At 41.2% G+C, this 26,218-nt stretch overlaps 1 protein-coding gene across 1 annotated transcript; it reads right to left on the minus strand.

Moving 5' to 3' along the window:
- On the minus strand, positions 1-24,756 carry LOC149207572 (uncharacterized). The gene is made up of 3 exons (XM_089398082.1): positions 24,732-24,756; positions 763-875; positions 1-474 (listed from the first exon to the last, which is right to left on the minus strand). The coding sequence occupies exons 1-3, from the start codon at positions 24,754-24,756 to the stop codon at positions 1-3; spliced, it is 612 nt and encodes a 203-aa protein (XP_089254208.1).
- Positions 24,757-26,218: the final 1,462 nt, after the last annotated feature.

Consider the following 26,218-nt stretch of genomic DNA (forward strand, 5'->3'; position numbering starts at 1 on the left):
TTATGTGTAGTAGGGAACACCACTTGGAGGAGGAACACCTCCACCAGCTGGCAGAGGCATCTGTTGATGACTGTATGAAGGCATTGGGGAGGCACCAAATTGGGGCCCCTGACCCGCGAGTGATGTTACGCCTGAAGCTATATAGCTTGATGGAGGCCCTGAATGGTTCTGCATGGGAGATAGTCCAGGAAAGGTTGTAGTGGAAGTGTATGGAGAAAGGGATGGAGGAGATTGCCCAGGAAACACTGGAGGGGGAGGTACTGTTGCAGGAGTCATGTACATCTGATTTTGTGGAAATCCTAGAAGAGGCAGACTTGAATGGACATTGCCATTTGGTCCTTGTGGTTGAGGTGATAACTGGTTGAACTGCCAACCTTGTACTGGCTGTACCCCAGCAACACCATCTTGAAGTGGTGGGCATGCACCACCTGCATAATTATTTCCAGAGTACACTAATGAAGAACACTGGGGAACCTGCATTCCACCAACAACTGGGACAGTTGTTTGGAAGGCAGATGGTTGCTGGCCTGTAATTGATAATTGATTTGGCAACAGAGCAGGATTTGGACTTGTATAGTCTCTGCTTCAATCATTATTAACCTGCATCAGATGATGGAAGTAGGTACTTAGAAGGTTCAAAAAAAAGGCATACTAAAATAACTAAATAAGCTATTGAAAAAAATACACCTGCCTCCAATTCTATTGCACAATAAATAAAAGGTTAAAGACACATTTAAACAATGTCTATTAGAACAAGATTACCTTTACATTGAGGTCAGTGTGACGAGAGTATGAAAGATGAAGTTTGCAATAACCTCCATCATATATGCAATGCCCTTCCAAAGCTTCTTTCGCAGTAACAGCAGTTGCCACATCTGGAACAGTAAGAGAACTCGTCAATTTACAGAATTTTTTCCAAAACAAACCTGCGGCCAATGCTATGCAAGGGAAATTCTCACTGGAAGCATTTCAAAAAGTTGAGAGGCAAAAACAAATATGATGCAATTAGAAAGATATAGACCACACCTATGCCACTATCTACAGCTCAGTTACAAGGGAAAACACAACAAGAACTAGAAATTTTCACTAGAAAGATTCAAATCTCCCAGTCTCTGGAAGAGACAGTTCAGGAAAAGAAAGGTTGCCCAATTCTTGATTTGACGCTTGATAACCTATACTTCACATCCAATACTATTAGCATATGTGCAAAATATCTCGTGATAATGGCCAAAGGTGTTTGTTACAATACTTTATCCAGATCATGAAAAGGAGGTACAAACAATGGCAACATAGGGGAAAAAATATATTAATGTCCACAAATCAATCAAATAGATCAATGGGACTAGAAAGCATGTCAAAATGCCAATGACCAAAATAAGTACAAATAAAGATTAGTAAACTGTAATATAAAGGGCTAAACACACGAGGTAAATCCTAGAAAAGAAATATACATAGGCACTGCTCTCCACCAGAAAGAATTAGGAAGCTAGTGTTTTTCAACCATTGTGAACGTACCAATACAAATCCTAAGAATGTCCTCTCTGGGAAATGGCCTGCACTGAGTGGACCAGGCTGAGTTAGCTTGGGGTGAAGCTAGGTGCTGCCTATAGGAGTGCTAGCACAAATAAGATTAGTAAACTGTAATATAAAGGGCTAAACACACGAGGTAAATCCTAGAAAAGAAATAGATATAGGCACTGCTCTCCACCAGAAAGAATCAGGAAGCTAGTGTTTTCAATGTCAACCATTGTGAACATACCGATACAAATCCTAAGAATGTCCTCTCTGGGAAATGGCCTGCACTGAGTGGACCAGGCTGAGGTAGCCTGGGGTGAAGCTAGGTGCTGCCTATAGGAGTGCTCCTAGCATTCAAAACCGATGAGAGAAACCTAGTGATGGAAAACTATCTCCTTGGCCTGCACTGAGTGGACCAGGCTGTTTACTGCTTACAGGAGTTCTCCTAGCAATCAAAGTCAGTGAGAGAAACCTAGTGATGGACGACTAAGTCCTTGATCTGGACTGGGAAATGGTCACATGCGTGAGCTGAGTGTTTGAAAAGGTACATCTCAATGATCTCACAACGAATGTGAGAACAAGAATGTAGAAAGTTCATGAAAAATGCCTTTCACTGCAAATTCGGAAATTTCACCTCAACCTTGAGGTTTCCCAGATCTATTTCTTGTGAACTTTCAACCTTAATTTTGAATCTGAAATATTAAATACATCAGCAGATACTTCACTTCCTTCAACCGAATTGACAAGGCAGCCCATCAAAATGCAACATAATTTCAGCCCTAAAATATTATATTCACTAACACATGATCAACAAAGTTGGTTTTAAACTTACAAGTAATTTCCATGTTTATCTATTATTTAGTGCACTCACCTTGAGTAGTTCACTTTCCTTGCACTACAATTTTTCTCCAAAGTGACCTGCACACCATGCAAGTTGTTTTGTTTTAGGTTGACTTATGTTATGAGCAACTTTCTATTCAAAGGTTGCATACATTACTTGTGGATGCATGCCACTTGCGATATTTCTTAGAGGACTTGCTTTACAAGTAATTTCCTTGTTTATCTCTTGTTGGGTAGTGCGCTCTAAATTGAGTGGTTCACTTTCCTTGCACTCCAATTTTTTCCAAAGTGACCTACACACCATGGAAGTTGTTTTAGGATGACTTATGTTACAAGCAACTTTCTATTCTTCGCACATTACATTGTGGAGCTTACATATCCACTAGTTTTGAGTTCAACTGGTCTATTATGTGTTTGAGGAGAACACCATAAAACAGAGTATCCGGTTATTAAGATGTTTTCTCCTTTTGGAGAAGCATGTTTTGAAGAGTTTATGTGGAGGGATGCATGTCTCTTGGAGGACTTGCTTTACAAGTAATTTCCATGTTTATCTATTATTGGGTAGTGCACTCACCTTGAGTGGTTCACTTTCCTTGCACTGCAATTTTTCTCCAGTTATTAAGAGATGTTTTCTCCTTTTGGAGAAGCATGTATTGAAGAGTTCATGTGGAGTGATGCATGTCTCTTGGAGGACTTGCTTTACAAGTAATTTCCATGTTTATCTATTATTGGGTAGTGCACTCACCTTGAGTGGTTCACTTTCCTTGCACTACATTTTTTCTCCAAAGTGACCTGCACACCATGCAAGTTGTTTTAGGTTGACTTATGTTATGAGCAACTTTCTATTCTAAGGTTGCACACATTACTTGTGGATGCATGCCACTTGCAATATTTATTGGAGGACTTGCTTTACAAGTAATTGCCTTATTTATCTATTCTTGGGTAGTGCACTCTAACTTGAGTGGTTCACTTTCCTTGCACTCTAATTTTTCTCAAAGTGACCTACACACCATGCAAGTTGTTTTAGGTTACTTATGTTACAAGCAACTTTCTATTCTAGGGTTGCGCACATTACATGTGGAGGTTACATATCCACTAGTTTTGAGTTCAACTGGTCTATTATGTGTTTGAGGAGAACACATAATAAAACAGAGTATCCGGTTATTAAGATGTTTTAGGTTGACTTATGTTACATGCAACTTTCCATTCTAGGGTTGCGCACATTACATGTGTTGGTTACATATCCACTAGTTTTGAGTTCAACTGGTCTATTATGTGTTAGAGGAGAACACCATAAAACAGAGTATCCGGTTATTAAGTCGTTTTCTCCTTCTGGAGAAGCATGTTTTGAAGAGTTTGTGGCATAGAGATGTGTCGTGGCGGAAAAAGTCGTTTGTGCGGACACAACTGACCTCCCTAGGAGTCTAAACTCTCTAGCGACAAACAAGACAAAATGGAGTGATCTTTCTCTAAATATACCTTTTAAAACATGAAAACTACAAGTGTTTAGGCTTACCTTATTCCAAAATGCTGTTGTTGTGGTCCGTCCTTGCCGATCCGGATGAGCTCCTCCTTCATGTCAATTCCTGCAACCACAAACAATCAAACAATTACCAAGCACTTGCATTTCATATAATAAAACATATATTCAACATGCAGACCAAGGAACACATGAAATAACTCATTAACACAAGCTATTGAGAAAAATAAACCAGTTTGTATTAATAACGAAACAAAGAAACTCTTACAACCTGGCCTTGGTGTTGTGCAAGTTCCTCCCAGGGTCCATCAAGGGTTTTCCTCTACTTTGACAAAGCTCACCCACTTCCAAGTAGAATCAAGCAAAGACAATCTCTCCTCACAAGGTTCTAAATGGGAGTCCTAATTCCTGCAGCATTTACCCAAAGAAAATGTATAGCTCCAACCTCTCCTCCCTCTGGCTCAATGTCTTTATTTATAGTGCTGTAAAGAGGTTATTCAGGTCCACCATCAATGGGATAATCCCCCTCTTTGGGTGGGATAGCTCCCTTATTGATGGGATAAGTTCCTCCTTAATAGGGATACATGAACCAACTGGAGGCGCATCCATTTCATCAAACCGACCTCTAGAAAGTTCTAAAAGTAACCACAAGTAACTTTTTTAAGATGAAACTCGCGCATTTTGCCTTTTACAGAAGGACGCACCTGTCCCTTAACATACAGAGCGTCCATGGACGCAACTTTTGTGAACATTGTGAGCGTCCCCGTAGGTAAGGCTAGAGAGAACCTGCGACCCCAGAGATAAACACATTTTTTACAAGACTTTCTCTCTTCTTTGAGTTTGAGATGGATAGCAGAGGCATAAGACTTGCCTAAGAGGGTAGCATGACTGTTGATTTGAGCCATACTAACTGTAAGTAGTCATGGTGACATTTTTTAGTGTAACAGATTGCCCCCTAAAGTGCGAAGCCTGGAATAGATTAGGGTCTTGTAATTCTAGGAAGGGTGAAGCGCTTTATCATTTCAAGGATTGTCTTGTGGATGACCTGGTTGGAACCTGCAATTTTCAACACAAAATACATGTATAAGATTATATCATCACTGAGGTAGGCATTCCCATACTCAGATTCAAAACTTTAACTAATGGACTAACTATTCTGATACAGGAATGATCTTGCAGTACATCATTTTTTATAGACTTTTGTAGACACAGTATGGACGCAGCCATCTGTTTATGATTAGTCTACATAGATAATGAATACAAAACTCCTCGCAGCCTGGATGGTAGAAACTAGATCCAGGGTCTTCACTTCTACTTCCCGAATTGGTACGATTCTAGCCATGTGATTAAATGATTTGATGTCGAACATGTTAGAAACCACTTGATTACCAGTCGATGATGTAAACTGTTAACAAGCGTGAGAGAGACCACCAGTAATGTCAATGGTTCTCAAAGTACCAAGCACAACCCGTGAAATGTGAATAGATGTTTTGATGTCGAACACTTCACGGAATCCTTTGATCGAAAGTCAATGATGTAAACTGACGTCAAAGGCGAGAAACCTGCCATTGATGCATGCAGACTTCAAGGTACTGTCGATTCCTAAGTCATCTTTCTAGATAATGTGTCGATGTCGATAGAAAGCGACCCGTTGCAGGCAAGCCTGCAACACGAAATCATTGTTCAAGTTGAAGAAATGTTGCTGTAAGGACTGACTCAGGGATGGTCAAATGGATGACAAGTATTTTGCAGATGAAAGTTTTGCTTGCAGACCTCTTGAACACATAACGACACGACAGATGGCTTGGTGACGAATAACTCAAAGTTAATCCCCGGAACCCGGTTAAAGACTTTCAAAGTGGTTTGGTCAACTGTGAGGTAAAAGATTTCCCAACCCAGGTGAATGAAAAGTGTCGTGTTCAAGAGTGGTAATAAAGTTTCTTTTGAGACAAAAGGTAACAAACAGGTTCATTCTTCTCTCTTTTCCCCCACCATTTCTGGCAAGTACCTCTTTATTTTTAACAAGCTTGAGGAGGATAACATATGCTTGATTATAAGCTCATCCTTCGGACGAGTCCAACCTAGTTTAAATTCGAACCCTAGGAAGGAGTGGTTCGTTCCTGTTTGTAATTGAACAGGTCCTTTACTGTAAAAGTTTAACGAGCCCAGTATAGGAGAAACTCGGCGTTTTTCATTTTTAGAGAGTCTGAAAAAACAAAAGGAGACTCCACGTTGAACTTTTTCGTATATTTGTGTCCCTCAAGCCCGAAAAAGTATAAAATAATACCTGGGGGAACCGCTTGATCTTGCGACCAAGGAGTACTTTCATAATAGTGTCGTTGACCTGAAAAGTAAAAAGCGATCAAGGACACGTCGTTTTATTTCCTTATCGAGTTTGAAACGACAAAAACCCGGCAATATTTTCCTGATTTTGCGGTCAGAAAAGAGCTAAAAGGGGACCGTCTTTTAATTCCGTTTTAACGAGTGTAAAAGAAACGCTCGGCGATCTTTTCATGTTTTAGGAGTCAGAAAAGGGCTTAAAAGATGACTCTGATATTTTTATTTGTGAAAAATGACAATTTCCCTCGAAATCCCTTTGTCCTGCACAAAAACAACACATTACTCATACCTGTTTAAAATAGGCAAAAATACATCGAAAAATATCTTTTCATGGTAAAAAATGAACTAATTCATCCAAAAAACCTATAAAAAGACCTTTTACCATGTCATTTTTACCGTTTGACTGTTGAGGTTGAAAAAGGAGCTTTTGACAAGAAACTTCCCGTGGTCGCTGCGGAAAATCCGACCGTCGGAATCGAACGCCGTCTTATCCAGGTATTTTACACATCCTACTCTGCATTTCTATCCGTTTAGAATTAATTTTTAGGTCTTAGTTTCATTTTTTGGGGGGGTTTTGGTTTTGGAATGCGCCTCTCGGCGGACGCGGGTGCCCTTCGGGTGACCCGCGTCCCCCGACTTTTTCCTATACAGGAAAACGGTCGGAAGACGCAGCCCGCCTTCAGGGCATCCGCGTCCGGGCGCCCTGTGCTGTAAAGTCGGGGTGCGTCTTCCGTGAAACGCGCATTTCAAAACCCCAACCCCCTCAAAAAACTATCTAAAAATTCCCAAATCAATTTCTAATGACTATTTCTGATGTGCAGGGCATTAACCATGTTAGATTGGAGAGAAAGAGAGCATGTAGAGGATGATGAAGCTGCAATAAATCATCAACCTTCCCTGGATGCCCTAAGAGCATGCGGATTATACAAATATTGGACCATACCGGGCATGAGGGGCCAGGTAAGATTCTTGGAATGGCTGGTTGAGCGATGGAACGTTCAAGAACAATGCTTTTACATAGGAGGGCACCAGCTCGAGATAGAGCCCTTGGATGTATACTTTCTCACTGGCTTGCCGAACAGAGGTGAGCAACTCAGTCTTGCGGGGACTAGGCCGGGTGGCCAATCCCTTGATAGCCTCCGCGACGAGTGGTGCACACCTGGGGCTCACCATTCAAAAGGCATAGAGATAAAACACATCACTCTGCCTGAACTCAAAGTCATAGCGTTCACGGTTACCAGAATTTGCGGCGCGGCCGCTTTACACATTGCTTCCGGATCCCAAATGCGGATGGCAATTGACTGTTACCAAGGCACCATTTTCAACTGGTGTGAAGCTGTGTCGGCTCATATGAAGAGCCAACTGACCAAGGCAAAGAACGGACGACTAAAGACTTTTGGATATGGGCCTCTAGTCGTGAGCTTTGCCTTGGAGAGAGTTCCAATGCTGATCCCTCAGCAACTCACTGTTGATATCTTGGGTCCTCGGGAGCCAAAGCTGATACGATGGGTTGCGGTGATGGCCCGGCATCCTGACGAGGGTGCGACAGTGGTTCGATTCTCAGATAGTTACTTTCACTGGTTAGAGGACCAGGTTTTTTCGATACAGGACTTTTTGTATGCCGGAGTGGATTTTAGAGGTGATCCGGACATGGTTCTTCCATCGGGAGAACAATGGGATGACAGAGGTACTTTTATTTTCACAAGTTCTCTAATTATGTATTTTTTTATTTTTCATATATATCGTCTCAAAAACTAACAGTAAAATTTTCAAAATGCAGATGTTGGTCCACAGCCTCCAGCCAACCTCCGGCCTTTTGATAGACTACATCCAGCTGCACCGGTACCGGCCCCACAAGACGCGGCTGCAGAAGTACTAGCTGAGTTGGAGCATGATCTAGAGCGTCTCACGGCAGATATACCTGAGACTACTATGGATGACATTCCTACCCGGCTTCAGCGCTTCGTAGTCGCGGTCCCTGGACCGTTTAGGAGATTTTTGCGTAAGGTAGCCCGCGCAGTGGTGTCATACAGAGAGCACCACCAGTGATTGACTAGTCACTTTTGTAGTCACATGTGACATTTTGACTTTTTGTACTATCATTTTGCCGATCATAAGGTGTTTTCAACCTATGATCGAAGACGATGTATATATTTTTTGACACACTTCTATCTATATATATCACTATTACCGGCTTATCTTGTTTAACACATGTGATGAAATGTTTTTTAAATTTACTTGCATGATTATCGTAAATGTCTGTCCAACATTCGAGAAGCAATTGCATCTGCTAACAATGTTTTTAAAACCGGAACCGGTGACCGGACCGGTCCACCCAATGAACCGGTTTACCGACCGGAACCGGTCTAACCGGGACTGGTTTGGTCTAAACGAACCGGTTTTAAAAATACATTAAATAATTAATTTTTAATGAAACAAAACTATTTTTAAGATGTAAAACCATGATTCCAAGCCAATAGAGACAAAATATGCAAAGTTTGCTCATTTATATACCATGTAAAGGTGAATATATCAAAATGGCACCGAGTGCAATACATATCATTGACAAAATAGCAAAATACATAAGAAATGAGGCTCTAAATGGCCTATAAAGTCTAAAAACAATGTTGTAAGCTATGAGGCCAATGGCCTACTACAAGCCTACAGTGTACACATGATCAATCGTCAAGTTCATAACCACTACTAAACACAGGATCATCATCAGGAGCTACATAGACATCATTTGGTTCAGAGTCTGAAGATGCCTCAGCATGATCTGCAACCTCAGTATCAATGCCACCAATGACAATAGAAGTGGACCTAATGGAAGCACGAGTTTGTCGACCTGCATGACTAGTGCCTTCCATTGGTTCTTTGCCTTTCCTTGATGCCGCTACTGATCCTAGTTCTGATGCCACCACATAATCTGCTTCAACCCCTGCTAAAGCCATGTCGATATCAAAATCAACCTCAAACACAGGTTCTTCAGTCTCCTCCACCCATTTTGATATTGGATCAATATCGTCCAACACAATGGGATCTAGATCAGGAGTTTTGCTCATCATTTGGAGCTCTAATTGCATTTATTGTTTACCCCCAAACCATGAAACCCTGAAAACCATTAAGTCTGCTGAATTTTGAGTGAAATCTAAAATTCTAGTTTCTCCATATGAAATCCAATGAGGTCGAAACCACTCTCAAACATCCTGAGTCATTTCATGGTAATGTTAAAAATTTAAGTAAAAGGATGAAAATAAAAATTAAAGGAAATGTCACTTTTACTTTAAGAATTTAACATTACCATTAATTGCCAACATTGTTAGGGTTGAAACACCCTTAGTTTCCCCCCAAAACCCCTAAACCACAATCAGGAATACACTTTTTGCAAGTTTTGGTGGGCATTCCTAAAACCGGCCGGTTTAGGACAGAACCGGCCAGTTTGATACAAACCGGCCGGTTCCGTCCTAAACCGGCCGGTTTTTCACCGTTAGGGCAAAAAATGGGTGAAAGGGCCTTTCCAACCGGCCGTTTAGACCGGCGGCCTTGCTAACCGTTAGACCGGTAACCGGTTTTTTAAAACGGTTTTGAAAACTATGTCTGCTAATGTATTCAAAGACCTTGGAATATGTTGATATTCAATGTAATCAAATTCACGTTCCAAGAGACGCACTCTCAAAAACAACCTTAATAACACAGGATTCCTAATGGCATAAACTCTATTAAGCTGTAATACAACAAGTTCAGAATCTAACCTCACTATCAAACGTCGAATTCCAAATGAAATAGATTCGGATAATAATTCAATCACTGCACTGTATTCTGCAATGTTGTTCGTTGTTTGACCAAGGCTTACCCCATGCATAGAAACTAACTCGTCAGAGGGCGAATAGATAACCCAAGCTGCGGAAGAGATGTTCCGTGTACTACGACAAGCACCATCAGCAAATCCAATGTATGTTTGGAGAGGCGTCGACATCTGCAATATCAAGAGTAAAACCAAGATAAGCCAGAATAACGACGAAAAAACCACACTCTCTAAGCTAAGCACACTGACTAAACTAACACACTTGCTAGCTAGAAAGAAAATCTAACCTATCTAAAAATTTCTCCATACCCATCATTTAAGCATAATACCTCTTTAGGTAAAGTCCATTTCTGGGTTTACCCAAAGAGTCCCCATCAAAGTCAACTAGCTCATAAGCCCCTTTTGCTAGCTTTCGCTTTACAATGTAGGGCCCATGCCACATGGGAACGAATTTTCCAGCACCTAGCTTATCGTTAGCTTGATCATATAATAGTACTAGGTCTCCTTCTGAAAAACTTCGAGGGGTTACATTTTTATCATACTGAGCTTTCATTCGTTTCGCGTGAGTCTCGATTGCCAATGTAGCGTCACGTCGAGTCTCATCTAATTTAGCCAAGTACAATAAACGTTTCTCCTCTTCGGAAGTAGCTGGAAGTAATTCGACAGCCATTTGAAGTGATGGGATTTCGCATTCAATGGGTAACACAGCTTCTAAGCCATAAACTAGCTGGAAAGGAGTGAACCCTGTTGAATTTTTCACTGAGGTTCGGTATGCCCATAGCGCTGAAAATAACATGTTGTGCCAATTCGACCGATGAACACCAATGGTTCGTCGGATCATGATAACTAGAACTTTGTTGATAGACTCAACCAAACCGTTGGCTTGCGGATAATAAGGAGTAGAGCTATCGTGGCGCAAACCAAGCTGGCTTGTAAGCTCAGTCATCATGACGTTTCGAAAATGGCTCCCATGGTCAGTAATGATTGCTTGTGGGACACCAAACCTAGTTATGATATGATTGAATACGAAAACTGCAGCTGTTTTGCCGCTTGCGTCGAATGTAGGCATCGCCTCGGCCCACTTAGTAAAATAATCAACCGCAAGGATGATATACGCATGCCCCCCGGCCGAGTGAGGGTTACAAGTAATAAAGTCGATACCCCATTTGGCGAATGGACCAACGGAAATTATAGGGTGGAGAGGAGCAGGTGGAGCGCGCATCTTGCGATCAAACACTTGACAGTTGTGGCACTTCCTGACTGCAATGATACAATCCTTAAACATAGACGGCCAGAAATAGCCAGCGCGCAACACCTTCTGAGCTGTGGCATACCCAGACATATGACCGCCACATGCTCCAGAGTGACAATCATTCAAAACCCTCTCAGCCTCTTCGTGAGTTAAACAACGTCGAAAAACTAAGTCTGCCCCCCGGCGATAAAGTGTATCTCCAATAATTTTGTATGGCTGGGATTGAAACCGAATTTTTCGACGTTCCGCTTTGGAAGCTTCAGGCCGAAAGGTTTGGGTTTGGAGATAAATGATTATATCCCCGTACCACGGATCTACAGTACTGATAAGAAACAAAGATTCGTCCGCAATGGACTCCTCTGCCACAGTCTCTGTGTCAGCACTCGGGAAATCACACATCAATTCCGCAAAAACTAAGGATTTCTTAGACTTGGACTTCTCGAACTCCAAGTCGAACTCTTGCAGGATGACAATCCATTTAGAGTACTTGCCCCCTAGCAGTTGTTTTGTCAAAATATAAATCATAGGGTTGCAATCCGAAATAACTGTAGTTTTGCGGAGAAGAATGTAGTGACGAAAACGCTGGACAGCTTGAACGGCTGCCAGGGCCAATTTCTCCACATGCGAATATTTTAGCTCAGTGGGATTCAAGGTCCTACTAAGATAATATATCACATGCTCCGCTCCGAATTCATCTTCTTGAACTAACACCATTCCAATGGTGGAATGCGAAGCTGCGAGGTATAAGAAGTAGTCCTGGTTGTAGTTGGGAGGATGCAATAACGGTGCATGGGTCAACGCGTGTTTAAGTGCATCAAAAGATTGTTGGGCAATCTCGTCCCAAAAGAATTGTGTGTTCTGTTTCAACAACCGTGTAAAACCTTTAGTGACCTCGGCGTAGTTTGGGATGAATCGGCGTAAAAAGTTCGCTTTCCCTTGCAAACTTTGGAGTTGGCGCAAACTCGAAGGAGGAGGCAATTTGATGATAGCCTCGACTTTCGAGGGATCGACGCGAATGCCGGCTTTTGAAACAACAAATCCCAGCAATCGACCTGTTTCTATACAGAAAACACACTTGTGGGGATTCAACCGAATTCGATAATGCCTACACCTCATAAAGATTGCTCGTAGGTGGACAAGGTGATCAGCTCGATGTAAAGAATGAGCAGGCAAATCATCGAGATAGGGTTGCACAATGTGCTTGATGTCATGAAATGCATAAGACATCGCCCGTTGAAAAGTAGCGCCGGCATTCTTAAGCCCAAAAGGTAATTTGCAATAAGCAAATGTCCCCCATGGACAAATGAATGCCGTTTTTGGTTGGTCGGCAGGTAGAATATTGATTTGATTATAGCCCGAGAAACCATCCATGAAGGAAAACATTTCACTTCCGGCACAATCATCAATAATTTGATCGATATAAGGCGTAGGATAGTTGTCTTTTGGACAAGCTCGATTTATATCCCTATAGTCGATACAGATTCTTATTGTTCCTTGTTTCTTATTGACTGGAACAATATTCGATACCCAATCCGTTAACGGGATCGGATAAATGAAACCTGCTTTCAACAGCTTTTCGACTTCTGCTTTAATCGCAGCCGCTTTTCGAGGGTGAATTTGACGCAACCGTTGCCGGACGGGTTTAGCATCCGGGTAGGTCTTTATTTCATGAACAACAATGGCAGGATCAATTCCCGGCATTTCCTCGTAAGACCAGGCAAACACGTCGCGGAATTCTTGGAATAGGGCCTTGTAAGTTTGGATTTCTTCTTCAGTACATGCGGCACCTATATGAATGTTTTCCTCGATTCCGGGCTTCACTGAAATATCAATGGGAATAGTACGAGAAATATTCCCTAAATTCAACTCTGAATCAGAATGTTTCGTTGGATCCTGAGCGTCTTTGACATATTCAGCGGTAAAGATAGATGAAAAATCATTTTCAAATGCATCATCCTTAGGTAAAAACGAAGATCTGTGATGGAGATCCTCCCATGGTAGATCATCTACACTTAGGATTTCGCGAAGTTGTTCGTCAGATGACACGACTTCGGGAAACGTTATCCGTTCTAAGGGTGAGGTGAAAAGTGACTCTTCACTGACCACATTCATTTGGTCGACTTCGGTTGAATGAAAGTCGGTAAAAGACATGAGAGCTTCATAAGCAATTTCATATGGACTCAAAGGCATAGCATTACCGAGTGAGTCTATCTCAGAGTCAGATGGGACGAACCAAGGATCATCATAAATAATGTTTTCTGATGTAATCATATGAATGGTTGCAAACGAAGGATCTGCGTTGAGTGGAGGGAGAGGAAAAGTTCCCAGTAAACCGGAATCCTTAACTAAACCTACACCAACGTCCCTATAAGGGATTGTCGTCTTACCAACATGCTGGATACTCTCTGAAGAGGCTGGGTCGGATGAAAAGTATGTCAGCTGATCAATAGTCACGATCTTACCGTTATGTGGAAACTTAATTACTCTGAAGACCGATGAAACGACCGCTGTCATAGCATATGACCAACTTCGACCCAAAAGAAGGTTGTAGTCTAGAGGGGCATCAACCACTTCCACATCCAGACTAACGGTTTTACCTTCAACCCCTATAGGCAATTCTTGTAGAATACCAAACGGACGGAACCCACGGCCATCAAAGGCCTTAAGGATGGTGGGGGATTGGTTCAACGAAGGAGAACCAAGCGATCTCCAACATTGAATCGACATAATACACGTAGAAGCTCCCTCATCAATCACAGTCCGATGAATAGGCCTGTTTTTGACTATCACTGGAATTTGGAAAGCCATTTGATGGGGGAGACGTGGCGTACTATTTTCTAGATCAAAGATCATTAGGTTCGGGTCCTGAACATCGACAGCTCCGATAGCCGACAAAAGCAATTTCCGTTGTGCTGGGCATGATTGCAGCACTTCGAGTGCCGACATTGCTGAAGGTGAAACAGCTAAGTCCTCAACAATGTTGTAATTCTGGGCTGCTCTCGCATGTGGATTGAAAGCAGACCTTCGAAGTACACCCTTGGCGGGCGGCTTAATCACTAAGTCTGGGTTAGGTTTTTCGATCTGTAGTGGATCGGAACCAGGAGCTGAGGTTGATGGGTTAGAGTGAGAAGATTCTGCTTCCTTGCCATCAACAGGAGCCTTACTACCATAATCTTGCGATCGAGTCGCAATCCTCACATGAGACATCATCAAAATGGGTTCTTCACTGGCATTCGAAGAAGAACCTATCATCTTATTCTCCTGCTCTGGAAATGGATTCTTTAACACAGCAGGAGTGGGAGAACCTTTGACTATTTTTACAACCTCGGCCCGATGAGGGCAATCTCTCGTAAAATGATCCTCTTCACAAATAAGACAAGGATATCGAGGTTTGCGTTTTTCGTCATTGGTTTCCGACTTTTCAGTTTTCTCCTTTGGAGCCTTGTCTGCTTTAGCCTTCTTCTTTCCTTTCTTCTTTCTTCTTGTTTCTACAGCGTGAATGTCGGCGGTGAGTTCAGGAGAAGACTCTCCTGTCGGAGAATCAGGCAAAGTGATAATTGGAGTAGTTGAAGCCTTGGAAGACTTCTTCTTGCTCTTCGTAGTCACGATACCAATCATACCATCAGCGGCATGAGATCCCGAAGGAGCAGCAGCGATTTGATTCGACTTTGGAAGATCCGGAATCTTCTCGTGTAACGTACCCGACTGAGTGTAAACTAAGTCAAGGTATTGTGCCTGAGCAATGACTTGCTCCTCAGTAACTACTCCGGCCTTAGCTACATCTTCAGTAATCTTCGGTAATAATGATTTGACAAACCATTCAGCTAAGATTTGGTCCGGGATAAAAACTTTCACTAATCTCCTTCGACGTCTCCACTCATGAATGTGATCAGAAATATACGTGGACGTCGATTGTTTTAGTGAAGTTAATAACTCCGTGCCGTTATCGTATCTGACCGGCAACTGAAAGTGAGTTAAGAACGAGGTAGCTAACTGGCTAAAGTTGTAAAAAGAGGCCCGTGGTAACTCAATGTACCACTTGGCCGCGAGACCAATGAGTGTACGCTGGAAAAGACGTAAGCGGATGGAATCATCTGAGATAGAATTCGAAGCACACCAGAGGTGGTAAGTCATCACATGATTGGACGGATCCTCTCCAGACTTACCTTCGAACTTGGGTATATCGCTGGGCAACTTATTTGGCATTGGCGGCCAGAACTGAAGATATTGAATTGGATCGTTCGTTAGGCGCGTCAAGTCGGGTAAATCCAAAGTTGCAATAAACGGTAACTGCCGGTTAGGATCTCTAAAACTCTGGGTCACAATACCAGCCCCAGGAGGAGGATATCCAGGATAACTAGGAACAGGAGTCGCATTTGGGATATTATATCCTCCTGGAAAACCAGGATTAACCGGACCGTACTGGGGTTGTTGAGGTTGTTGATAAGTGTACCCAGGATACGGTTGATACTGGTAAACCGGTTGTTGGACAGCTTGCCCAGGTTGGTACTGTCCCTGGTACGGAGGTTGAACAAATTGAGGTTGAGTAGTGACAACCGTACTTATACCAGGCTGACCTACAGGCATCTGGACCGTGGTTTGAATCGTAGATCCAGACAACGGTAAAGATGTCTGAGGTGTGGTAACAGGGACAGTAGAAACTGGAGCCGTCGATACTCCAGAAGTAAGTATGGTAGATGTAGCGGTAGTTGCAGCAGCCGTTTGAGATGGAGTACTAGGTGCAATTGACGGCTGAGTAACTACCGAAGCTACAGAAGTTTGAACATTTGGCTGGACAGGTTGCGGTTGCTGGGTTGGACCAGAAACTACGGGTTGTCCAGCTTGAGGAATCATCTGTACACTTGGCTGCAACACCTGTTGACCCTGTGATGGATCCCACACTAACATTCCAGGGTACTGACCCGTAACAGGTTGAGGATACTGAGATCCATAACCAGATTGAGGGTAGGATTGATAATTGTAAGGTGCAGTTCCCATACTCGGAACATATGACTGACCTTGAGGCGGTTGATAACCTTGACTTGAGTATTGACCTTGAGGTTGATAACCTTGAGGTAAATACTGATACTGGGGTTGACCTTGACCTTGAGGTTGGTACCCTTGAGGTTGATAACCTTGGGGTTGATACCCTTGAGGTTGCCATCCTTGGGGTTGCCATCCTTGAGGTTGATATTGATACTGAGGTTGACCTTGGGGTACATATTGAGGCTGAGGTTGACCTTGAGGCACGTATTGCACCATAGGTACATACTGACTTTGAGGTTGCCCCCCAGACACGATTTGTGTACCTTGAGGTTGCCCCCCAGGCGTTAACTGCGGTTGCCCCCCAGGCGGTAATTGGCCACCTTGAGGTTGGGAAACGGGAACTGAACCTGACATCATGTAAATGTCTCCTACACCCAATGGTATATTACCACTGTTTCCAGCAAATAACCCATGATCAACGGGTTGAGGAGATGCCCCCGCAAAGGTACCAGAAAGTGACTGATACCCAGTGGGAACAGAAGGACCGCCGTGTAAAAAAGATTCAGAACTTTGAGTAAACACGGACGACTGACCAGACATATTTACAGGAGTATAAATACCTCCAGGTGGAAAAGGAGTACGAGGTGTAGAAAAACCTACTGAGTTGTCTAAAAAATTGGTTAACGCAAGGTACCAAGAAGTACTTCTAGGAGGACTGTAAAAGATGGATTCACGCTCCCTTAGATCAATAGTAAGTTGACCTTCAAGGTGAGAGACACCTATATCTTCTTCTGGAGCAAGTTCTTCTATAGCAATCAAACCAGAAGGTAGATTTTCGGTGATAATTCTTTCTATTCTCGGTGAATCAGGGACACTAGAAGTTGGAGTAACAGGTTCGGAAATTTCAGGTTCTTCGCCTGTTTCACTGGCAGATGAAAAACTACCAGCAAGCTCGGAAACTGTAACAGTTTCGGGATTGTAACCTGTTTCTAAACTTTGGTAATCTGGATGGACTACCAAGGAAGATTCTCCTTCTTCAGGTGAACCTACTCTACTGTCACTAGGAGGAGTTACAAGGACCTTTAACCCTTCGTACTGACCCGGAATGTCTTCAGGAGATTCACCCCGCGATTTACGGAGTTTTCTTAACAAATCTATTCCGGTAACAATCTCAGGAGACTTGCCCCGAAGTCGACGGGACTGTCTCGGTAATTCCGCCACAATTAAAGATTTTTAACTACAACACACGAAAACAAAGTAAAAATTTCAAATCAAACCACCTAAAGTCTTCTAAAGAAGCAAACAAATTTGAAGCACACGCCTAAAGAATCTAGAGCGTCAAACCAAACACAAACAGTAGTCTTCCGGACCAAAAGCGCTAGTTGGTGATTAGGCCCAACCTCGCAGGATTCAGTACAGAAATGGCGGGTGGAACAGTTACCCCGGCAACCTGCTTAATGAATAGACCGGCACAAGTTCCTCCACTTTAACCGTCTCGAAGTGAAGTGAACCCCCCGGAAAATCCAAGTGAGTATAACCGACGTCTGCTCCAGGTACAGTGGGACCTTCCCTCCACCGTCACCTCGGTAGAACCCTAAAGATTATGGTCACTAAAGTTACCAATCACAACAATTACACCTGGGGGAACAGTCTAAACTCCGACAGCACGCAAGGGCAGAGTAACAAGCTCAATCCCCTTACCGGCTCCTTGACAATAATCCAAGGTTTACCGATAAGTGACCCCTGGCTCCTCGACAATGGTTAATCCGAGGTTTACCGTTTGTAATACGTACTGTCTGGCGTCGTTCCCAACGAGGGGGGAATGATCCCCTCACTGGTTCGGACACGAGCTCGTGCTTCTCCTTTAAGAGGAGCTTTCCCAGAGTGTAACTGAAACAATTGGATTTAATCTACTCAAGATAAACTATCTGTTTGGTTTTGTAGTCTTGGAGAGTTAAGTACTCACCTACTCCAAGACCCTAGCCTAAGCTATGTTGGTGTTTCAGAGCCCTAGAAAAATAAAAATTACTAGATTGATTTTAATTTAAGCGTTACTTTTAAGGTTGTTTCTTAAGTCAAAAGGTGATGGAAGTGAAACCAGTGGTGTGTTGACTCGACTCGAAACCACTACAAAATGCACCTAGGATGATTTACCCACTACTTTACTTTTTCGATGAATTGCTTAACTAAAAAGTTGAGAGAATGCAATCTTTATAAAAGCAACTTCTTAATTGAAGACAATCAAAGAAACAATTCGTTTGTCTTTTCCAAGCATAAAAACATGACCGCTCTTTACATGCACGAAAAAACTCTTTTCCTCTTTCAAAAACAAAAAGCTACTTGAAACAAGACTTTTAAAGAAGATGTTTTTGTATTTTTCTTTTAATAAAGCAAATAAATCTAATATAACCAAAAATCAATCTTAACAACTATTAAAATCTACGAAAATTCACTCATAAGCAAACTAAAAGGTAAATTTACTCTAAGCAATCTTAACGAGGCCAAAACCAACAATGATTATTCTAAGGTGTTTTACTTGATCACAATCAAATCAAGGACTAGCTTATTGCAGAACCAAAAACTAGTCAAAACAAAACTCTAATCTTTTTGTTCTTTTGTAAAATGGAAATCAACACTTTATAAACAAGTAATTCGAAATTTGACCCAAAACAACTTAAATGGCAAGCTGCTCACACAAGGAGACTTTACGACAGGCCCGACTTCTAAGAAGGCTGACTAACCAGAGAGATCTAAGGCTGGACAACTTTCTACCGTCAAAGTCACTACAGGACCTATCCAAAAATCAAACCCTAGGCCTAAACTTCGTTGAAATCCACTAAAACACTCAAAGCTCACAAAACAAGTTCAGGTGAAAATTTTTGACAGGGTACTAAAGGATCTGGGCAGAAAACACTAAGAAAAATCAAAATCTAAAAGCAATTAAAGCAAAAAAATGGAATTTTCCTAAATTTTACAGGAAGACGCAGGCAACCCGTTATAACAGGTGCGGGCCCGCTCTGTGCAAACGGAAACAGCGCGTCCAAAGACGCACTGTGCAGTACTCAGAGGGTGCGTCCTTCTGGAAAAGTTAAGAAAAACCAAATCTAACTAAATCTAAAGCTAAGCCACCCAAATACTAATTCTCACAGTCAAAAACCAGAAAATAAAAATGATTTTCTCAGAGCAAAGTTCACACAAAGGAAAAGACTTTCTCATTAATGGATTCCCCAGTGGAGTCGCCAATTTGTCGTGGCGGAAAAAATCGTTTGTGCGGACACAACTGACCTCCCTAGGAGTCTAAACTCTCTAGCGACAAACAAGACAAAATGGAGTGATCTTTCTCTAAATATACCTTTTAAAACATGAAAACTACAAGTGTTTAGGCTTACCTTATTCCAAAACGCTGTTGTTGTAGTCCGTCCTTGCCGATCCGGATGAGCTCCTCCTTCAAGTCAATTCCTGCAACCACAAACAATCAAACAATTACCAAGCACTTGCATTTCATATAATAAAACATATATTCAACATGCAGACCAAGGAACACATGAAATAACTCATTAACACAAGCTATTGAGAAAAATAAACCAGTTTGTATTAATAACGAAACAAAGAAACTCTTACAACCTGGCCTTGGTGTTGTGCAAGTTCCTCCCAGGGTCCATCAAGGGTTTTCCTCTACTTTGACAAAGCTCACCCACTTCCAAGTAGAATCAAGCAAAGACAATCTCTCCTCACAAGGTTCTAAATGGGAGTCCTAATTCCTGCAGCATTTACCCAAAGAAAATGTATAGCTCCAACCTCTCCTCCCTCTGGCTCAATGTCTTTATTTATAGTGCTGTAAAGAGGTTATTCAGGTCCACCATCAATGGGATAATCCCCCTCTTTGGGTGGGATAGCTCCCTTATTGATGGGATAAGTTCCTCCTTAATAGGGATACATGAACCAACTGGAGGCGCATCCATTTCATCAAACCGACCTCTAGAAAGTTCTAGAAGTAACCACAAGTAACTTTTTTAAGATGAAACTCGCGCATTTTGCCTTTTACAGAAGGACGCACCTGGAGTCGCCAATTTGTCGTGGCGGAAAAAGTCGTTTGTGCGGACACAACTGACCTCCCTAGGAGTCTAAACTCTCTAGCGACAAACAAGACAAAATGGAGTGATCTTTCTCTAAATATACCTTTTAAAACATGAAAACTACAAGTGTTTAGGCTTACCTTATTCCAAAATGCTGTTGTTGTGGTCCGTCCTTGCCGATCCGGATGAGCTCCTCCTTCATGTCAATTCCTGCAACCACAAACAATCAAACAATTACCAAGCACTTGCATTTCATATAATAAAACATATATTCAACATGCAGACCAAGGAACACATGAAATAACTCATTAACACAAGCTATTGAGAAAAATAAACCAGTTTGTATTAATAACGAAACAAAGAAACTCTTACAACCTGGCCTTGGTGTTGTGCAAGTTCCTCCCAGGGTCCATCAAGGGTTTTCCTCTACTTTGACAAAGCTCACCCACTTCCAAGTAGAATCAAGCAAAGACAATCTCTCCTCACAAGGTTCTAAATGGGAGTCCTAATTCCTGCAGCATTTACCCAAAGAAATGTATAGCTCCAACCTCTCCTCCCTCTGGCTCAATGTCTTTATTTATAGTGTTGTAAAGAGGTTATTCAGGTCCACCATCAATGGGATAATCCCCCTCTTTGGGTGGGATAGCTCCCTTATTGATGGGATAAGTTCCTCCTTAATAGGGATACATGAACCAACTGGAGGCGCATCCATTTCATCAAACCGACCTCTAGAAAGTTCTAGAAGTAACCACAAGTAACTTTTTTAAGATGAAACTCGCGCATTTTGCCTTTTACAGAAGGACGCACCTGGAGTCGCCAATTTGTCGTGGCGGAAAAAGTCGTTTGTGCGGACACAACTGACCTCCCTAGGAGTCTAAACTCTCTAGCGACAAACAAGACAAAATGGAGTGATCTTTCTCTAAATATACCTTTTAAAACATGAAAACTACAAGTGTTTAGGCTTACCTTATTCCAAAATGCTGTTGTTGTGGTCCGTCCTTGCCGATCCGGATGAGCTCCTCCTTCATGTCAATTCCTGCAACCACAAACAATCAAACAATTACCAAGCACTTGCATTTCATATAATAAAACATATATTCAACATGCAGACCAAGGAACACATGAAATAACTCATTAACACAAGCTATTGAGAAAAATAAACCAGTTTGTATTAATAACGAAACAAAGAAACTCTTACAACCTGGCCTTGGTGTTGTGCAAGTTCCTCCCAGGGTCCATCAAGGGTTTTCCTCTACTTTGACAAAGCTCACCCACTTCCAAGTAGAATCAAGCAAAGACAATCTCTCCTCACAAGGTTCTAAATGGGAGTCCTAATTCCTGCAGCATTTACCCAAAGAAAATGTATAGCTCCAACCTCTCCTCCCTCTGGCTCAATGTCTTTATTTATAGTGCTGTAAAGAGGTTATTCAGGTCCACCATCAATGGGATAATCCCCCTCTTTGGGTGGGATAGCTCCCTTATTGATGGGATAAGTTCCTCCTTAATAGGGATACATGAACCAACTGGAGGCGCATCCATTTCATCAAACCGACCTCTAGAAAGTTCTAGAAGTAACCACAAGTAACTTTTTTAAGATGAAACTCGCGCATTTTGCCTTTTACAGAAGGACGCACCTGTCCCTTAACATACAGAGCGTCCATGGACGCAACTTTTGTGAACATTGTGAGCGTCCCCGCAGGTAAGGCTAGAGAGAACCTGCGACCCCAGAGATAAACACATTTTTTACAAGACTTTCTCTCTTCTTTGAGTTTGAGATGGATAGCAGAGGCATAAGACTTGCCTAAGAGGGTAGCATGACTGTTGATTTGAGCCATACTAACTGTAAGTAGTCATGGTGACATTTTTTAGTGTAACAAGATGGCCCTAGAAAGGGGGAACCATGTGCCTTTTCTTTCATAGAGTTTAGCATTAGAGATGCAAGTATTAATTCCTTTAACTGGCAATTCAATAAAAACCTTGAAAATGGGTATGATAAGGTGCATACATTCATGAGTGGGAATTACCTTATTTTACTACTTGAATCAAGTGTTGAAAGTATGCACGCGGGAAGACGAAAATGCCAAAGAACATATGAATGGTAGATTGGCACTTGGCCATCCATTGGTTGTTCATTTTGTGGATGAAAATTCAGGCAATCCAAACATTTCTTGCATGTCTTCATGCACTGTGAGAAAGTCCAATATTGAAATCAATGGAGCAGGCTACGTCAATAAGTCCAATGTCACCAAGTTATTCTGCTGAATAGATGACCAATCTTGGGACTCTACTCAATAAGTTCAATGTCACCAAGTTATTCTATTGGGACTCTACTGGCATCAATGCCATGATAACACGATCACGTGTAGGGAAATTTTCACAGTCTATACTCTAGATACAAAAATACAAGTTCTTCATACACTTGGAATTTTATTAATAGGAACCATGAGCCAGACCACTAAAATATCTCAGCTCTCTGGCACACTTGCAATCTGTATGACCCCTCAGCATTTTTAATATGTGTTCCCTCTTCCTTTTCATAAATATATACAATCACAATTGAAGAACTGAATGATTTCCTTATTTTCTGAAGTAACCTTGTTAATCCATATATTCTTAAGTTTACATTTCAGTCAGAAGTTGGGAATGGGAATTATTGGAGCTGCAATTATGTTGGATATAGCTTTGTGGATCCCTTTGATTGGCCTGTTTCTCTATATAGTTTGTGGGGGTTGTCTTCTCGCATGGAAAGGATTCTCATGAGATGCATTCTCAGATCTCTAGAGCTTCATCAAACTATTTTTTGCTCCTATTGTAAAGATATGCTTGGAGACTCTACAAAAAGAGAGGGAGGTCTCACCTATTTGACAATATTAGAGACAATTCATGGCTCCAGAATTAGAAAGAACATAAACCTCTACAATTGGATTCACCTGGGAGTTAAAGCTAAAGACTCAATTTTAAAGTCTAAATGAATCCTCTACGTTAATGAGAAATTTCTGGACAAATACAAGAACAACTACCATTACACCTAGTATAATCTGCTAGTATAACAGTTGAGAGTGTCAAAGTCTGCAAGTGGTTTTCAGGAAGGCTTGATAAAGAAAGTGAGATAAGCATAAAATAATTTATCTTTGGAGAAAGGACAACTGGCAGGTTACCTTGATAACAATGATTAATAGGAAAGATAGTAATATTTTTATTTTATTAAAATAAGTTTATGAGGACTTGAAGAGTTCAAACAACTTCAATCTGCATCAACCCTAATCTAAATTTATAATTCAGTTGTGCAATAGGAGGAAATAAATCAATATTAGGGAAAAAGATAAAAGGAAAGAGGATTAAAAGGTTTAAGTGTGTGCATCAGAGAGGCTGAAGTGTTCAAGAGCACACAGGGCCATTATTTTTGCAATATACCAAGAAACCAACCATTGCATTCATCACCCATTTTGCAGATTCTGTCTTCTTCTCTGTTGATGTATTCTTCTCTTGTAAATAACAAACTTCTCTTAATAATTGTGTTGCAAACCCATTCTCATTATTTCTTTATTACTTTCTTGAATATTTTCTCAGGCAATGACCAATGAAATTTACATTTTCTCCTGTGTTTGTATTGGCTGATATTCAACGTTTTGAGTGATTATTTGTCTTTAAAAGTTTTAAGAATGGGTATAGCATTCATTGCTGCCTATTAGTAATGAAGATTGCATTTCTCAAAAATCAAGATTTTTGAAGGGTTTGTAGTTGTTGCTGAGCTTTTGGATTTACGTGAAGATAATTTCATCCAGATTTACCCAATATGCTTTTCTTTTTACCAAGAAGTTTAAAGACTTCCACCCACAATAACCATCTTGATACTTGTTCCTTAGTGCCAAGGATTACCATGCTAGTCCCATTGGTATCTAATAAATTCTTCTTCATGTTCCATTAATACCTTTTATGTATCAGCATTGTACGATAAAGGTGTCTAATGGAAGGGCCCTAGTCTAAAGATAAAGTTGGAGTTGACTATCATCTCTGGTCATTCATTTATCGATCTTGAAATCTAGCATTTGAGGGTGCTTGAAAGAGTTGTTGTGAGGTGATTCTGAATAGCTATCCTTGTGATAGTTTGAGGGTTACCCCTAGGTCCAAGAGACAGTTTGACGCCTGAAGTAGGAAGGTTTTCCAAAGCCTCCATAGGATGCCTTGGCATTATTTCCATGCCAAGAACAACACTAGGTAGGATCGTTTTCTATATATTGCTCTTAAGAGGTGTGGCAGATGCCTTACTTCCATGTCTCTCTACTAAAAAAATTGAGTCAACAACATCTAGCATCTTCTACAATTAAATCTTTTAGGGATTTTATGGATCTTCTTTTCATTTCCACGGCCTCTCTCACATTCAATATCTATGGGTTTTGACCTCAAAGTTTCAAGGGTCTTCATGTTATGGTTTACCTGATTGCTCAATAGCTACTCTCATTTAGCAATATTATAGTGTGAAGAGAAAATCTAACATAGCAACATCTGCAATAATAATTCCTCAATCCTTGTTCAACAAGTTGTATATGATAAGGAAAGGGTGCACTAGAGGATCCTCTAGGGATGCAACAATAATTATTAGGCATCGAAGAGTGAGTGAGGCACATCCATGGAGATTACATGGATGCACCATCTTTAAACTTTCTATTTATAGATATGTAAGCACCAACCTCAATGCTTGAGGTGAGGGTGTGTGCAAGAACTATTATAAAAAGTTCAAGGCACGAATCCCTAAGAGGCACATTAATATTTGGTATCCAATTTGGGGGTGTAGTGCATGCATTCGCACATTCAATCTTCTCTAGTAGGGTGCACTATTACAAGGAGAGTTATCCATGCAGTGGGGTGCACTTATCCTTGAACACTATGGTAAGGATTGACTCTATCAACTCGATCGCATCACTATATGTCTAGATACATTGTACTTACCATATCATGAAAATTTAACATAGTCTCAAAGTTGTGCAGTATCTGTTATTGTTACCATTGCTAAACGCTAGATTTTGTACATGGAATTATAATATATTGTTTAAATCTAAATATGGAATTATACAAGGGAAGGGAATGACGTACCACAATGTTAGGGCAGCAAAGGTGCACAGTTTTGATCTCATGGAAGCAACAAGTATTAACAGCTAGGTGGTTGGCATGGTCAAGGCAAGGGTCTGAGAGATAGTGGATGACTGAAGCAATGGGCTTGGCATTGGTCATTCATTTTAGTTTGGATTCAACTCATGATATATTTGCTAACATAAATTTATTCACATTATCCTAAAACAAAAAAGAAAATGGAGGAATGACCCTTAAATTATTCACCAACTACAGTGACTAATTCTTTTACCAGTATTGAATGATCAGCATGAGTACCTGAATGTTGTAGCGTATCACAAATTGAGTGAGAAGTGGAACGAAGTTCACTTTCCACCGTTGCAAGAGTAAATGTGAAGGAAGTGTTATTCTAGCCTCGCAAAGTAAAAATTCTGAAACATAGTTGTCCTGCATATTTAAGATAATGGGTTTCCCATGATTAGTGAGATGATCAAGCAATCGTCTCTAGCAGTTGTAGAGGGCTTCACTCCACACTTAAGAGCAAAGTGCAAGCAAAAAAAAATGCCAAAGATGGTACAGCTATTGTGAGTAATTTTTTTAGCAATATAAAAATCGATTTATATCTATTGTGACTAATTCTTTTAGTAGTATAAAAATTGATTTATAGATATATATAAAAGCATGAGTACCTGAATGTTGTGGCCATTAGAGATTGAGAGCCACGACTGCACAAGTAATTGAAATGTCAAGGAAGAATATACGAGGCTTGCAAAGTCGAATTTCTAAAACAGAGTTGCCCTGCATTTATATTTACGGCAATGGGTATTCCAATATTAGTGAGATGATCAAGCAAC

This window comes from Pinus tabuliformis, chromosome 1_2 (assembly GCF_031772625.1).
Source record: "Pinus tabuliformis cultivar Carrire ecotype Pingquan chromosome 1_2, CPIR1, whole genome shotgun sequence".
NCBI lineage: Eukaryota > Viridiplantae > Streptophyta > Pinopsida > Pinales > Pinaceae > Pinus > Pinus tabuliformis.